At 36.9% G+C, this 16930-nt stretch overlaps 1 protein-coding gene across 1 annotated transcript in view; it reads left to right on the top strand.

The window, feature by feature from the left end:
- CCDC93 (CCC complex scaffolding subunit CCDC93) overlaps positions 1-16930 on the top strand; it is a 35873-nt gene that overhangs the window by 6948 nt on the left and 11995 nt on the right. Inside the window, exons 5-16 of the mRNA XM_083865656.1 lie at positions 1136-1234; positions 2311-2367; positions 5799-5899; positions 6969-7008; positions 8411-8503; positions 8982-9032; positions 10022-10108; positions 13064-13180; positions 14629-14691; positions 14863-14936; positions 15484-15565; positions 16598-16669. Of these exons, the coding sequence (XP_083721782.1) occupies positions 1136-1234; positions 2311-2367; positions 5799-5899; positions 6969-7008; positions 8411-8503; positions 8982-9032; positions 10022-10108; positions 13064-13180; positions 14629-14691; positions 14863-14936; positions 15484-15565; positions 16598-16669 (936 nt within the window). The remainder of the gene's footprint in view (positions 1-1135; positions 1235-2310; positions 2368-5798; positions 5900-6968; positions 7009-8410; positions 8504-8981; positions 9033-10021; positions 10109-13063; positions 13181-14628; positions 14692-14862; positions 14937-15483; positions 15566-16597; positions 16670-16930) is intronic.

Here is a 16930-nt window from a genome sequence, read left to right on the forward strand (position 1 = left end):
TCTGTCAGATCCCTTTGAAGTTTTGCCTGCTCCAGATAAGGCAGGTTCCTCTTTTCATATCCCAGCCAAATCAGACTTTCAAGAAAACTCGTTGGTGTCACCAGAATACTGTGTTCTGAAAAAAGCCGTGCAAAATAAAAAATGCTGACTACACCATTGTAGGAATTATGTATTTGATAATGGCACTTTATTCAATGCTCTGTTAAACTGAGGATTCCACTTGCTATCTGTAAATCTCAAATCACTTTCCAAATAATACAAAAATCTTGCTCTTAAGCCTGGCATTGTGTCCCATTAGCTCTTGCTAAGAATTTAGATGGATCCTTCCCTACAGGAAGAAATTAGACTGAGTTGGCTCACTGCCATAGACTGTAGCAGAACTTAAAAAAAAAATTTAAAAAAAGTCTAACAAATATTCCATTGGGCAGAAATGTCATTGTTGTTCCTAATAAATTCTGCATATGATCACAGGCAAAAGTATGTACACAGTCTTGTGTTGAGACGTGCTCGGTAATTAATAGTCTTCATTATCATCTCTTGTTGTCATCGTGTTCCCCTCGCTTTCCAGGGGTTCATGGTTACAGCACAGGAAACAGTTGCTGGTTCAAACTTGGATCCCACAGTTGATCTCATCTCTTCTGTGACCTCCTGCACAGGCTGTCAACAGCTTGCAAGATTTATCTTCTCCAACATTGTTTAAAATGTACTTCAATATTTTGTGGCTTTTTGTGTGGTCTTATAAATGTCAGAAGAAGTCTTTTTTCTTGCACAGGCATGTGGTTCTTCATGAACACTTCATAGGCTTGAAGATGCATCTTTTTATGGTGGAGCTGTAGTCTTTTAAACCAGTGAGTGATCTATAGTAGGAGAATTTCATAGAAGAAACATGTGCACAGAGGAGGAAGAAATGTTTATGAAGTAGCAGATGTTTTTATAAATTTATAAAGTAGGAAATACTGGTGCATTTTATTAGGATTAGGCCAAAGAGTTGCCATGTTTAGAAATAAATCGCATGTTCTTGTTTCTGTGCTTAAAAATGTACTTTTAGCTTTTATTGTGTATTTAAAAATCAGGCAGTAGTTTGATGCTTGCTGCTGTTATTCTTTTGTTTTCAGCTGATACATTTTTTTTTCAGTGGCTGGTGAAGCGTGCAATAGAAACAAGGGAAGAAATGGGAGATTATGTCCGTTCTTACTCCATATCACAGTTTCAAAAAACTCACAGACTGCCAGAGGTAAGATCAAGGCAGTTCTTGTTTCTGTTATAGTAAGTCAGATGTTCAGCTGCAGTACCAGCCTTACAGCTCTGAAATCTACACACTTTACCAGAGTTGCTTTTGCCATCATTTTGTGAATGAGTCCTAAATTAATCCCCTACAAATTTATCTGGGAAGAAATTGAAGCATTATTGTGTGTGTGACAAAAATTTTGTAGATTCTGGTTGATTTTTGCCTAATGATTGCCTTAGTTTTTCTACAGTATTTGGGTTTTTTGTGTCATTGTAGATATTCAGAAACAGCCAGCATGCTGTGGAGAAGCTAATGTAGGTAACTGAGAATTAATATGGTGTTAATGCTCTATAATCTGGGGTTTCTTTTGGAGTCCTGAAAGGCAGCACTTTCTTGTCCTCTTGTATCCAAACCGCAAAATTCATTCTTGAAAACTAAATTTTAAAAAACTTCATTCAGAAACTGAAGTGTTCTTCAGCAATGATAGGGAGTTTCCTTGGTAAAGAAGGAGAGATTGAATGAGCTTGGATATGTGCCTGTAGTGCAGAGCCATCAGTTCTGTTCATAAATGTCACAAGGCAATTCCATTTCTAACGTCTAGACCCAAGTTTTTCCCTTAGTAACAGATTAAAGGTAGATGTCCCTACTGTTGGGATAGACAGATTTTATTAACTTGGGGTGGTTTTAATTTTAATTTTTTAAAAATTATTATATTTAATGCTTAGAAACTAAAATAACAGTAGAGGAAACTTCTCTTTTCCACATTAGGTCTATCCAGCTTCTTTTCTTAATAGTGTAGTAAAGATTGGAGATGCCAGTAGTGGGCTGGGGTTGCTGTTGTGTCAGGTACTGCCTAAGCAGGGAGCAGCCAGGCTGCTGATCTGGGCACAGTTTTGATGACCTATCTCCCATCTGAAGGCAGAAACAAGTACTTTTCTGTGTTACAGCAAATCACTAACAATTCACCCAAATCATTGGTCAACTCAAACTGTTTGACTGCTTTGTTGCACAGAATCATTAGAACGTTTGAGTTTTAGTCTCCATTCCTGATATTTTTAATTACTTCCATTAATGTCTTTCAGGATGATGAGTTCATGCAAAGAAAAGAGAAAGCACTCAAAACAGTTACTGATATCTTTGTAAGTATGTTGGATTTCTTTTTTTTTTATGGCCAGGTGAGTGGTTTTAGTATTGAAATGGAGGTGGTTAATTCTGTTTTTTACAACCAGTCCTGGGTTTTCTCATGAGAAGATCCCAATTAAGTTACATGTTGATCTTCATTCTTGAGACAGGTCTGGAATGCCAGTCTATCAGATTGATAGGTGTGCATTGTATGAGGAGATAAACCATGCTCATTGCCTGCACAGGGTGTGTGGAAACCCAAACTATCACACAAAAGTCAAAGGGCAGCTTACAGACTGTTAAACCCCCAGCAGACTTAAGTGTGTGTTTGAAGCTATCAGCAGTTGTGCTATTTGTCTTGAAATTAGTTAATATGGTGATGATCTCAATTATTTGCATTTCAGAACTTGATTTTTTTGCCTCTTGTAATTAGCAGTGACAGTACACACACTACTTCAAAAATGTTTTTTCTTCATGTATATTGGTTGGGAAGATGTTGGTTGGGAAAGGTGGTTTCACCTGTGTTCTCCCTGTTCACATGCAAATCCTCTAACTCTTAGATAAACTGTATATATTTTTTTGAAAGCTTGTTCCCGAATGCTACAGAGTGGCACATTGAACACCTGGGTTCTCTCACTCATACCTAAATTCAGCTGTCTGGCTGGCAACTGGAGTTTGTCTGTCCTTGCTTTCTAATTTCCCTCTTTGCTTGGGATCATCAATCCGCCATTTTTGACTCACAGTAGTTCACTACTGGTTTGGGGGGTTTTTTGGGGTCATCTTGATAAATTCCAGGCCAGCATTTGACAATAGAGGAGAAACCTAGGTTTGCTTTGAATGGGACATTTCCAAGGCTCTTCAATATTAGGTGAAACCCTACTCTCCTGACAAAATCACTGTTTTTCAGACAGCTCTAGCCAGGCACCCTGAGCTCTTCATGCACAGATGGAGGTGTTCAGTGCTGGTGTTACACCAGCATATAAGAGGTTGTAATGGGCCAGGCAAGTCACCCTACTCTTTTGTCAGGTTTTGGAGGGAGGTAGTTGTTTTTCTGTACAAGTGACCTGAGTGCTGCTGAGCCTAGTACACATGATTGAATTACAGCATGTGTTTGTGGAGTAACATTGCAGTGAAAGTCTCCAGGAGATGACCAATGTAATTCCTTTGTTAATCTAATTGAATAATTGACCTTGCCTTGGAAATTTCAATTACAGTCTCTAAAGTGTTGTTCCCCATGATTTAATTGGGTTTTTTAATTATTAGCAGGCTTACAATGAGTCATTTACTCCAGCTGGAAACACTTGCCTTTCCAGTGAGACATGTATTCTGTTTTCCAAGTTAGCTCACCCTCTACATAGGTATCATGACGTAATTTATGCACCTGTACAGCTCTTTACACTGAGAGACAATGCAAACCCATGTGAGAAAGCAAATTCCAAATGTATATTCTATCAAGTAGCACTTGAAACTCATTGGGCTTTTGCTTATTTTCAGTTTTCAGAACAATTGCCCTGATTTTTCAAGTGTGCCCTTTACCTGCACTGTCTTTAACACTGAAGATTCTGTATCCAGGTGGCTGATCTTGCCCTTGTCATGGAAGAGGCAGAAACAAAATAATCACAATACTGTTATGAGACACCAGTGCCTAAAATTTTCAGTGTAATTTAAAAAATAGAGAGGATATTTGATTAATAGTGATGAAGGGTTGCCTTTGGTTACTGAGAACGAGAAGTATTTGCAGGGCTTGGTGTTTATATTCTGTTCGTTTGTACTCTGTCTTCTATTGTGTCTCACAGATCTCTAGTTTATTGGTGCATCTTCTTGGTACATAAAGTTTTTACATTTGTTCATCATTGCTGAGAGTGTCATTAGCCAAACACCTTTTCCTTAAACAGATGAGCTCTCTCAGGATCATGTCTTCCACAGCTGGCACCTGATCTTCTTAAGGAAAGATTAGTTCTTGAGATCTGTTAAGGCATTTAGGCATGAGTGCAGTCTAGGAAACAGAATGAATTTTCAAGGCAGAATGTGCACAAGCTTTCCTGTCTATAGGAACTAGAAGGAGGAGAACGTGGCCATTAGAAGAAGGTTCTTTTGCAGGTCACCTTTAAATCATTGTGCATTGGAATTGGAAGAGAAATCCACTCTCCTAAAAGAAGATCAGCAAGTGTGAAAGATTAGTTGGTTGTGTGAATTCATTATTGTAACTGATCTAAGGACACATCCTTTTTCCTCAAGGGACAATACACTGAGATTCATGGTCATGATCTAAAGGTTGGAAAAGGGAATGTTAAGTATCAGTGATGGTCATTGGAATAAGGACTGCTGCTACTGAAAGGTGACTGGCTGGTGAACTGAGGTTATCTTGCAGTGGGTTTGTTCAACTACTCAATTACCTGATGCCAAGACTAATGTTTATGGTATGATGCCTACAATTCCTATAGCACAGGTATAAAATAGAATGTCATCATTAAAGCTGATGTTATTTTTATGACTTAGATTGCTTTACTCTAGATGTGAAAATACATTTATTTAGTGAGAGATCCTTGGTCATAAAAAGCTTTTTCATGTGACAGTCAAAAATGTAGCAAGATTGAATAGCTGCAAGCAAAGATTGAGATTAGAAATTAAGTAAAAATTGTAAAGGGCAACAGATAAATTCAGGAGAAGCTTGCCAAGGAATATTGTCAATTTTCACTTGTTTGAAATCTCCACTTTGGGATTGCATTTTTGAAAAAGATGGAAAGCCATTTCAGCAGTGTTAGGGTGCAGCAATCGTTTGTTGAAAATAATGGTTTGTGTGGTGCAGAAAGATCAAAAAAGAAATGTTCTTCCTTTTGTTTTTAAATTGGAAGCAGCTCTATCATATAGTATACGAAATAGTACTTTGGAATCCTTGTTTTATTTGATGGACTATTGTCCAGGTGTTGAATTACACTGGGATAGCAGGAGATTAAAGTCATTTTACTACCAAACTTCTTGAGACATTTTTGTTTCTTAAATTGTAATAAAATCTGCTTTAATTCTGTTGTAACCTGTGATCATTGAATAAGTAATAGTTGCATTTAATTATCTAATCAGAGGTTTAAGAGTAGAACTAACTCACAAAGGAGGTAACATTTCTAGACATGGCATTAGCCAAATCAGTTTAATAGATGTTCAGTGTGTTACTTTTTACTCTTCTTTTAGACATGACAGAGGAGATGGTTGAGACATTGTTTCATGTTAAATACTCATATATATATTTTTTAAACTTAGACAATTTCTATAGAAAATTACTTAGACATTGATTCAGTAAGGTTTTATAATGTATTCCAAAAAGACAAAGTGAAGGGTGTTTATTTGGGTAAATATGTTTAGTTGGAAAGCAGACAGTGTGGATACCACTTTAGATAACAATTCCTCATTTATTTTAGAACCCTCTTTTCCCTCATTCACTGTCTTGCAGGAGGTTTACAAACCCCAGAGAAAATACAAACGTCAGACAGGAGCTGAGAAACTGCTGGATGAGGAATCAAAGGTCCATGCTACACTTCTGGAATATGGCAGGTGAAAGGCTTCATTTAACTCTCTCTGGGTTTTGTATTGTGTATTACAAGCAGTACAGATAAAATTTCGATTCTGGTAGGGTTCTTCCTGTTCAGAATTGAACTGTTTCATATTTACTCCTGTTTGGTTTCAGATTTTGTTTCCTCACTCTATAAATTCTCTGGGGACTGGACAGTTCATATTTGTGAACTGTATTTTGTACAATGGGAGACCAGGTTTTATGCTCCTTCTAGGGTGGGTTTTTTTAACATACTCGTTTTCTATAAAAATGGTTTAAATACATCATCCTTCCAGGTAGTGTGTGTCAATCAACATTAGTTTTTTGCAAGCAATCCACTGAAAATTTGGTGAAAAAGGACCTGCAGTTGCTGTTGCTTCTTTTCCTAGTTCTCATGTGGTTCCTGCATCAGGAAGCTGAAATTATGGTTTTGTCTTCTCGCTTTCCTGCAAACTTTCATTCAGAGACAAAGTTGCCAAGACTTTCACTTTTCCATTATCTCTGAAAGTCCCTCTGGTTTACTGAGGGCTCTCCAGACACATAAAAATGAAGTTACAGAGCTTTTATTTCTAGTTTCTATTTCCAGTTTTCTTTTCACAGTTTAGTGGTAAGGACATCCTGTCTGCTGTCTGAGCTCTTAATACTTAACGAGTGCAGATGACATCTGAATTCCATTTTGTATCTTCTGGGGCTTCTTCTCTCCCAAAGCCATAGATTTTTTGATTTCTCAAAGCTCACTGTTTTGAGTAGTTTCCTTTTAACGGTAATATGGACTGTAGTGTAATAGCTCTTTCAAATGGGAAGAGGGCATTGCTTTTTCATGATCTTTACATGACAGTGTTTTATGGAAAGTGAAGATTTGCAAATCTTGATGGAAGGAATAGATGGATCTGAAACCATTCTGTAAATATGCTCCAGTACCTGCTTATTTAGTTTACTTGAAACATTTCAAAATTAATTTGATCCTAGGCCTTGGTGCATATCTTATGTTGAAAAGTGATAAAAACTTGAGGTGTTTGTGAAAGTCATAAACAACAGTATTTTTCCTTCATGTTACTATTGTTCTTGTAGGAGATACGGATTTAGCAGACAAGCAGGAAAAACAGAACAGGTAAAAAATCCTAATTTTAAATACTCAAATTATGGGAAGAACTGCATTGTTGAAGTTTTGGTTGCTGTTAAGTCTTAAAAGAATACAGCAGAATAAACAGCTATAACTTCTATTATTAACAGCTCTTAAAGTTGCTAACTGGAACTAAAAATTTGCAGGCCTTGAAAGGTGGAATTGATTACCCTTTCTGAAGGATTTCCTTTATCTCTGCTCACAAATCACATTTTGTAAACTTTTTTTTTTTTTTTTTTTTTTTTTTAAAGAAAGAGAGTTTGGGCATTGTGTTGGTTTTGGTTTGAATTTTACTGTTAGGTAATGACATATCTTGTCTGTTCAGTATCTTTTAACTGAATGTTCCATAATGTGATCATTAAAGGGTTTTTCTTTTTAAAGAACCATTCAACTTGATGAGAAATATTGCAGACATTTATTACAAAACACTTTGTTTAATGTATTAGAGAAAGCTGATACCATGCCATAAATAAATCTTTGTCCTTCTTGAAAATTAGCATCCTTGCTGTGCTTTTGATGATTATGGAATCTTAAAATGTCCATAAAATACAGAGTACCAGCAGTTTTGTCACTTCAGTGCAGATATTAATTTGGCTACAAGTTTTTATTACAGACAGAGATAATGAAGATAATGCATTAAACACGTCATGGACCCAACAATACATTGAGTAGATTAAAGTTGCTCTTCTTCATTATCTCAGTATTCCACATAAAAATGTCACATTTAATTTTTAAAAAATGGAGATATTTTCCAGTCTAGGCATGCCTGTTTTGCCCTCAGAGTAACCACTACTCATGTTTATAGAGTTCAGTTTGTTTCTTCAAAAATTCTGTTGCCTTTGGGAGATTGTATATTAGATGTTCATCACGATTGTTGTGGAAGCTGAGTCCCAGCCAGGCAGAAGTGGACAGAGAAATAGGTCAGTGGTGCAGCAGAGTGACCTAGAAATTGAGTCTGGCTGTCCCCAGTTCACTTTATTTTGGTGGTGCAAATTCTCCTAACTGAACTAGGCATGTTTGCACTCTTTATGTTGCATGTTTGTTGCACCAAAAAGATTTATGTTTAAAAAAAAAAAATCATCTTGTCCTGTGTAGTAGGCATTGTATTCTGGGTTGTCTCCTGAGGTTGGCAGCTCTCAGAAGGCTGTGGAATAAGGAATCTTTGGACCAGATAAGTCCACAGGAAGCCAGAGACACAGTTGGAATACTTGTGAGAAATCAAGAAGGTTTACATTGCAGTTGGCATGATTTGGAGGGTGAGGATGTTCCAGTAGCTGAAGTGTATTCATATAAACAAAACAGCTACATTGGCATGTTCTCCTTGATGTCTTTCTTAACACTTAAGAATATTGGAACTAGGTATTATAATGTCTTAATTTTTCTTTAAAAGGCTGAAGATAAAAAAGCAGTGCTACCTCCAGGGCTTGCAGCAGCAGGGAAGGCTGAACCTTCTGATGAAGATGACCTTCAGGCTGCTGAAGAGGTGAGCCCCAGACACAGCAGGCGTGGGAGGTACTAACTTGGGGAGGAGAGCAGCAATTTTCACTGCCCAGTTGTTCTCCAAAGGAATGAAAATTTCCATGGTTAGTTGAAATGAGAATTGCTTCCCACAGGAGAATATGGAGCCTGAAATTGATGCACAAAATTAATGCCTGTTGAGGTTTAATATCCAAAAACTCCTTTTTTTCTTTTTTTTTTTTTTTTCAATCAGTATTTTTTTAAAAGGTTGATTTTAGGTTGACAGTGCGAGCTGAATAATCTGAGTGAATATTTACTGTTACAAGACATTTTCCTTAAATTTGGTAACTTTAACCACCTCATCTTTTCACAGACTTAGTGCCCCATTATATGCTTTAAAATACACATTATATGATACTAATTATATGTATGTGTCCCTGGCAGAAAAAAGCTAAACAACAGAAGTTAAATTGTTATGTATAATTTTTCATATTTTGCTCTAGCTTCGCATTAAAACTCTGATGACTGGAATGGCTGCGATGGCAAAAGAAGAGGTCAGTAGCATTAAAAACTGATACAGCTTTGTTTAAATTATGGTTGATTGTGGTAATTATTCTTAACTTCAGACTGCTGACTCAGGTCTGAAGTCTTGGAATGGCTATGTTTAAATTTTCATAAGGAGAGTGCATAAAAAATGGTTGAATTAGGAAGACAGTTAATTTTACAAGGTTAATTAGTTGCCTTGTATCATTTAGAATCAGAAATGATAATGACAACATAAATAAATGCCTCTTTTGAATAGTTTCTACAAGAAATTCAGGGCAAAGACATCACTTTGCAACTATCCAAGATGCACTATCTTACTTTATTCATGTTGTGAAGTTATTCAAAGGATTACTGGGGAGGGTGCTGGAAAACTCTGTGCCTTTCAAGGTTCTTTTCAAAGCACTTATAAATAAACAGCAACATTAGTCTAAGACACAGAAAGTACTGGATATGTATCTTTTTTTATTTTTAAATAGTTGTATTTAATGATGTAATGGAACTTGTAGCCTGTTCTTTAATTTCTGGGTGAAAGGACTGGGAATAAATTCAGTTGTGAAACATTGTTTCTGTTTATTCTGGAGTCATGAAAGAAAAGGTAATAATTAGTCTAGTCTCAGAGTTGATTGACATGGTTTTTACTGAAATCCACTGTAGAATTCAGTTCTGTTTGAAAACTGGCTTTATACATGCATGCAGTTTGAAGGTGAATTCTTACACATGCCTGCATGCTTAGAGGTTTATTAAGCAAATGCAAAATTCAGTATAAAGAATAAAAATTAAGTTTCTGAAATATGAATAAAAATTTGCTAAAAGGATTTAAGTGAGAAATATCAGCAAAATTAGGTTTGGGGGGGTGGAGTGTTTCCTGGACTTTTCTTATGACTAGAAATTTTTACTCATTGTGCAAATTTCTGTTTAAAGTTAGAACTTACTGGAAATTGTCATGTAAAAGTCCAGACAGTTCCTTAACTCCAAGCATTTCTTGATACAATTGCAGGGCAGACTGACAGCAAGCACAGTTGGCCAGATTGTTGGACTCCAGTCAGATGAGATCAAGCAAATTGTGTCTGAATATGCTGAGAAGGTGAGTGTGTTACCTGAGTGGGTTTAACCACATGGTTAATTTAGGCTTTAAGCTGCCAACTTCATTGCCATGATTCTCTTGAAACACACTTTTTAATATATGTGGGTAGCAGCACAGCCAGAGTTCAGGAAGGTACTTCAAAGAGACTTAAACATACCCAGGCTTTTGGTGTCGTAGTACATATCCCTGAATTCAATTCCTGACTAACTTGGGTTTAAGCACCTGCCTAAATACCTTCATGAATGAAGAGGGGCATGAGTTGTATATGTTCAAAAACTAGAGGCCTAAATTCTTGATATGCTTTAAAATGTTCAATGTTAAGCACAGAAATACAGTTCCGTGGGCCAGCTTGGAGAACAGTCTAGGCCTCCTCCACTCAGATTTCCAAATGTTTGCACTGGACTCCAGTTCTCAGTCATGCCCTGGATCTGAAGTTTTGAATCTCATCTCATCAAACACAAACCTTTGTTGCTTTGAGAAGTCAAAGCAATTAAATGTGTGTGTTTGCTCCTGTTACTGTGTTCAGCTGTGATTGTTTTTTGCAGTAATGTGAAAAGAAAATCTGACTCTTCAAGCAATTAATGCATGCAATACATCACTGCCAGATATGAGTTATAGGTCGCTCTTACTTGTCCAATAGTCTTCTCATATTTCTTCCTTTTTGTTGACACATTTGAGGTATGGAGCTTTCCCATTTTGGAGATAAACCCTATAGCTCAACAGCAAATTCTTGGCCTTTCTTTATTATAAAAGATTAGAAGAACAGAAGCCTAAGGGTCATATTTCAACGCTACATTTCTTCTGTTCTGAGAGAAGGGAGCAGGACCTTGACTATTATAGTAGAGCAATGATTAATACTCTGAAAAGTAAGAACTGATTCAAGTCAAACCAAAAATAGATCACTTCTCAAATCTATGGGATGTGATTAAAAAAATAGAATTTCTGTGCACGTATGCATGCACTAGGAAAAGAATTGGGGATGTTATCAAAGAGTTTATCAAAGCATCAGCAACATTTGGATATAATTCTAATAGTCTTACCCCCTGGTAACTGGACATAGCCTGAGAAACACAGCAGTACTTATTTGTTTTCCAGAGTCTTAATAGAATCCACAAGCCCAGTGAAGATACCTGAGAAGCCAAATTCTTGGTCTGATGTTGCCAGGGGCCACGACCTTTCTTACAAGAGGCATTTTTGCAGATCAGTGATTATGTTTTTCTGCATTTGCCCCTCCATTCTGCTGCCATGTTAACCTGCTGAGTGCACTGCAGGAAGGACTGTAGTGTCCTTCCTCACCTTCTAAAAACACTGGCAGAAAATTATTAATGAGCAGCAAATTGATCATCTTTAAAGAGTCAGGGACATTAGAGATGGTTCTTTCCCATTTTCAAAAAGCAAGCTGTAAAGTTCACTTCTTGAAATATGATCCACTTTTTTTAATGCCAAAGCTGCATTATGTGGATTTTTTACTCTTTCTGCAAACATCAGTCTCAGACTCGTTTAGCTCATGTTTCTTTTTCATTTCCATTTTTCTCCATTTGTATCTTATGCATGTAAGAGACTAAATGTGTGAGGAGGTTTTAGAATGCATAACATGAAGGAATGTGATTTGACTAAATAATGAGAGGAATAAGTAACACTGAGTGTGTATTTGTTGAGTAGTTCAGGGTCACAGGTGTTGCTGGGAGGCACTTCTTCCTTTCCTAACAACAAAAGCAAAGAAAGCTTGTGAATTGTTGGCTTAAGCCATCAGAATTGGTCTTTTCTTGCTGTGGATGTAAAAACATAACAGATCATTAAGCTGCTCTTTCAATATGAATAACACAGAAAATGAAGAGGAGGAAGACAGGTTTTGTCTCTTATTTTCATTTAAAATTAAGCTGCCTACCCATCTGTCTAGAGTGGAACCAGGAGCAAATATGAGTGAAGAGTATATCACACTTCTTGTAGCATTTTAGCTGATTATGCATTGTAGCAGTTGTCAACATTTGGTAATTATTCAAAAAGCACTTACTATTGAAGTCTTTGACAGGCTATAAATTAGCACTTGAGGTACTTGAAAATTAACTGGTTTTCTAGTGATATATTGGAAAATGGATTAAGTGAAAAAAAGAAGTCTGAGTGCATGAAGCAAATTACCAAAACAGATGGATTTAAGTATTAAAATGAAGACTTTCAAAAGGTACAAATAATTTTTAGGCAAATAATCCCTTAGAGATCAGGATATCACTGGTTTTTAATGATTCTTTTGTCTACTACAAATATCCCACTTCTATTGTAAATGTTGTTTTTGATAAAGAATATTTCTGTCAGCTTTGCTTTCACAATTCAGAGGGAAGAGGAGACTGGATCCAGATTTCTGTCTCTATTATGCATTTATGAGACACTCTTGGCAATGCATGCTGGATTGAGTAGTTCTCAAAGGCTGATGTCAGCAATACACAAAAAAAGCCCAGAGTGGTAAATGCATCTACCACACTGAGTATGTCATTGTCATTCAGCATGAAGATGCATCCAAGCCTCTATTTCAGAATGTACCATTGTTCAAGGCTTCTGAAAATTCTGGAGCTATTTATTGGGGTGGGGAACATCTCTCATTCAACAAGTTCAGTGAATAAGCTTGTATCATTTCCACTGAAGAATTCTACCAGGTTTAACCCTAATGCTGATGTAAAAAAAATTGTCTGTCTTCTAGTACACTGAAGTATTTTCCACCTGTCACAGGGCACCTGACTTTTTTAGCTTACTTTACTTATAAATTTTGGAATATAATTCAGTTGTTCAGCTACTTCCTTATTTTGGTGTGAGGTAAATCAGTAAGTCATTCTTTTGGATAGTGGGGCACAGTTCTTGATAAGAAATATCATAGGTATGTCCTGCTTTGATATTTCCTGAGCTTCTGAAGAAGCAGAAAGCAATGTTGTGAGCTCCAAAAGCCTGTTACTGTTTTTTCAGCAATCTGAGCTTTCTGCTGAGGAGAGGCCAGAAAGGCTTGGAGCTGCCCAGCAACACAGAAGGAAGGTGGCATCTCTCAACAAGCAGATTTTGCAAAAAACCAAACTCCTGGAGGAGGTAAGTACTGTGTGTGTAGTAAAGAAGAAAACATTGATAAAAGTGGTTGGTCACAAAGTTTTTGCCATCCAGGAAATACCTGACAGCTGTCTTCTGCACCAGCAATTTGTCGTGCTGAACGCTGATTTCTCTCCATTGCATCTCTCTTGCTTGCATTGCCCTTGGATTGTGAGAACAGGTTGTGTTCTTGGGGCAGGTAGCTCAGCCTTAATTTTGGGGAGGAACATGCTTTTGCCATTTTTACAGCTTGAGGGCCCTTTAATTCTGTGCAGCTTGTTTTCAGTGCATAGCAATCTCAGCGCTGTTTTTATATGGGGAAAAAAACGTACTGACAGCTGTAAGCCAAATATAATCCCTTTATCACTTTACTAAAGTAAAAATTTCCTGGCTGAATTTCATTTACCACTTGCCAAAAGCAGCTTTTGAAATCAATGACAGTCAAGAATCCTGCCTTTTAAAAAATATTTATGGAGTTCTGGCTTCAATACTGCAGTAAGTTTTTTGGCAAGATTTCTCAAAACTAACAATTCAGGTCAGTTTTCATGAGATGTGGACTGCAGACTTAAATTTTTTTCAGTTAGTTAGAATAGAGTTTATTGGTGAATTATTGGTGAAAAATTATGAAAAACAATGAAAAAGCTTTCTTTTTATAAATTTGGCTGTGGAAAGGGAAGAGTGGAGCATTAAGTCACAGCTTTGTGTTGGGAACAGCAAACTAAAACAGCATGAAAGGAAGTGAAATTGAGCTATGTGTGCATTTTGTGTTTTGCTCCACTTTTGTAAACTACGTCCTGCTTTTGTTACTATTTGCAATGTTATCTTAAACCATAAGGAGTTTAAAAAAGGATGTTCTTCTAAAATTAGCCTCTGTAAATTAACTGACAAGTGAAATACCTAATATTTGATTATATGACATGTGTTGCTAACTGCCTTACTAGACTTCTCACAGTTACACAGAAGAAAACCATAAAGCAGCTTGGTTATTTGGTGTGGAAATGTCTGTGGTTTGGTGCCATGGTGCTTCTGTGCAAGTCTTGAATTGCCCTGACTTATTTGGAGAAGTATAAAATGGGACTCATTCTTAGTCTGGTGTGAAACTAGGCCAGTACAACCAGGCTAGAAAAGTTTCAGTAATTTAGCAGAGATTCTGTCCAATAAGTCACCGTTCTGGTGGCCTCTATTTTGTAAAAGCTGTTTTTTATTCTGGGACTTTATACACCTAAAACATCAGATGGTAAATGTTTACTGTTAGTAATTAAATATTCAATCAGAATTCCTGCAATCAGATGCAGGAGTAGCTGACAAGGAAAGCCAGTGTTTGTTATGCTTGGCCTACTGTTTGACAGACAACCATTATGAACAGCTCAAATATTCTCTGTTCTCCATTACAGGTGTAATTAGTGTGAATATAGAATCCAACTCTTTTTTTTTTTCCTCTTTTGTAACAGTTGCAAGCTAAATGTGCTGATCTGCAGGCAAAATGTACTGAAGCAAAAAAGACATTAACAGAGGTAATCTTTGGGGGTTTTATGTGCTGTTTGTAGCTGAAAGTTTTTTGAAAAATTGTGTGTGAAGGGATGTATTAAACAGTGAAGGTTTTTGCCAGCTTAACTCACTGTGATCTCATGGTGTGGGAAAGTCAATTTATTATTAATCTATTTATTATCAATCGTAACCCTTAGGTTAAGAATTACAGTGAAAAACTGGACAAGGAGTTGGCTGCCTTAGAAACAATAGAATCCCAAGCAGATTCTAGGTAATTTTCTCCCTTTGTTACCTTTGAAATTCTAAAAATAATGGTTTTAAAATTATTCATTCAATGTTTCTTGCTTTGTCAACCTAAACAACTAAAATTTAAGAATTAAATAATTCTCTAGCTTGCTTTCCACAGACAGGGAAATATTACAATAGGATTCAGTCAAAATGAAAAGTGTCAGTCTGTAGTTCAAAATAATTGTAGGTATTTAATGCAGAAGAATCCTAGACATGTCTGACAAGTACATGAGGCCTTCTTGATTTATTTTGTTCATATTTGAAGCCTTCATCTCACATAAATTAAAAAGAAGTCTCTCAAAACTTACACAGTAATGAGGTTAAAGCATAGCAAAGCCATTAGAATATTCAGTGTAACACTCTGTCTTTATTTTGACCTTGGTACATCAGCACTGATATTTAGGGTTTTAATTTACCCAAGTTTTATTGTAAATTTATTTAGAACTAAGCTTGTTTTAATATATGTTAATTTTTCATCTGTTTAAATTAGAAATTAAAAATCTAACAGTTTTCTGAATCTTCAAATTTAGCATATTACAGAGTCTGCGAGCACTGGTGGCCATGAATGAAAACCTAAAAAGCCAGGAGCAAGAGTTCAAAGCACACTGTAGGGTAAGTTCCAGTGTCTCCTCAAAGGATTCATTTAAAACTTGGTAAATCAGCACTTTACTGGTGTGTTGTTGTGCTGTGTGTCCCTGTCTGTCATCTGTCCCACACCCCCAGCCTCCAGTACTGCTAACTCCAGTTTTATATTGAATATGAGCACTCCTGGAGCAGGGAGGAGTGAGGAGGGATCTGAGTTGGTGTGGCCTTCCTTAAACCAGGGCAGGTCCTGGACACCACACGTGCCCTGTGCTGGTCAGAGCTGTGCCTCTGGTGGCTCCTCTCCCTCCCATTCCCACTCTGCTCAGATGTGACTGTGGGCTTGGGCTGTGCTGGACAACCCAGCACAGGGATCATCTCTCCCTGGGTGATGGATCCAGCAGGGACCTCAGAGACAACAACGAGATGGAGCTGTTGTAGTTTCCAGAGCATGTTTGAGTTTTACTGCTGCAGTGCTGTGTTTGGTGTCCTGTTGCTGCTGCTGTATGTATGAACTGCCCAGAGATTGGATCAGAGAGAAGAGTTTTCATCTCCTGTTCAAACAATAGTGGATGGAATTTAATAGACTGAAAAGAAGTAATTAGTGTTCTAAGGGCTAGACTGAGTATAGAACCCTGTTTTCCTGTATGTACTCCTTTGGAAATCTCAAAAGGATTGTTCTGGAAACTTCCTTGCAGGGAACTTCACATTCATTCATTTCTCCAAATGCCATACATCACTTTCCCATGTCACACTGTTGTAACGTTGCTTTGCTTCTTCAGTTTCATTTTCAATGTCACTCATTAGTTGTCTTAGCTGGATCTGGTATATTTGCAAGTAAGAAATAAATCTGTTCCAGTGTTTGTTACATTACAGTATAATGAATATTAATGGATGCCTTACCCTTAAGCAGGGAATGCTGTTTAATCTTCCAAATTTAAATATTATGTGTGTGGTCACCTCTGAAATTTTGTTAGAAGTCTGTATTGTCAAAATTCTTCTCTCCCCTCTTTAAGGGAAGAGGTCTCAGTTAAAAAAAATCAACTTTTGTTTGTTTTAAAGGAAGAAATGGAGAGACTACAACAAAATATTGAGAATTTGAAAGCTGAAGCAGCGGAAAGTGGGGAGGAACAGGTAATGCAAAAGTCTAAATTCTTATTTTCAGTTTGTATTTTGAAATGTTTGTGCAACTCTTTCTGACTTTTGGGACATTCTTGTAAGTATTAAAGTATCTGCTGGAACATCTAAAAAGCTCTGTAAAGCCACAGCTCAGGCTAATAATCCTAGAAATACAGGAGTCTGAAAACAGCAACAGCATTATCTTTTATTTTCACAGAATCTATGAGGCTCTGCTCACAGATGCTTTTGTGCCTTTTACTTCTTTCTTTGTAGTAC

This window comes from Zosterops lateralis (assembly GCF_965231275.1).
Source record: "Zosterops lateralis genome assembly, chromosome: 7".
NCBI lineage: Eukaryota > Metazoa > Chordata > Aves > Passeriformes > Zosteropidae > Zosterops > Zosterops lateralis.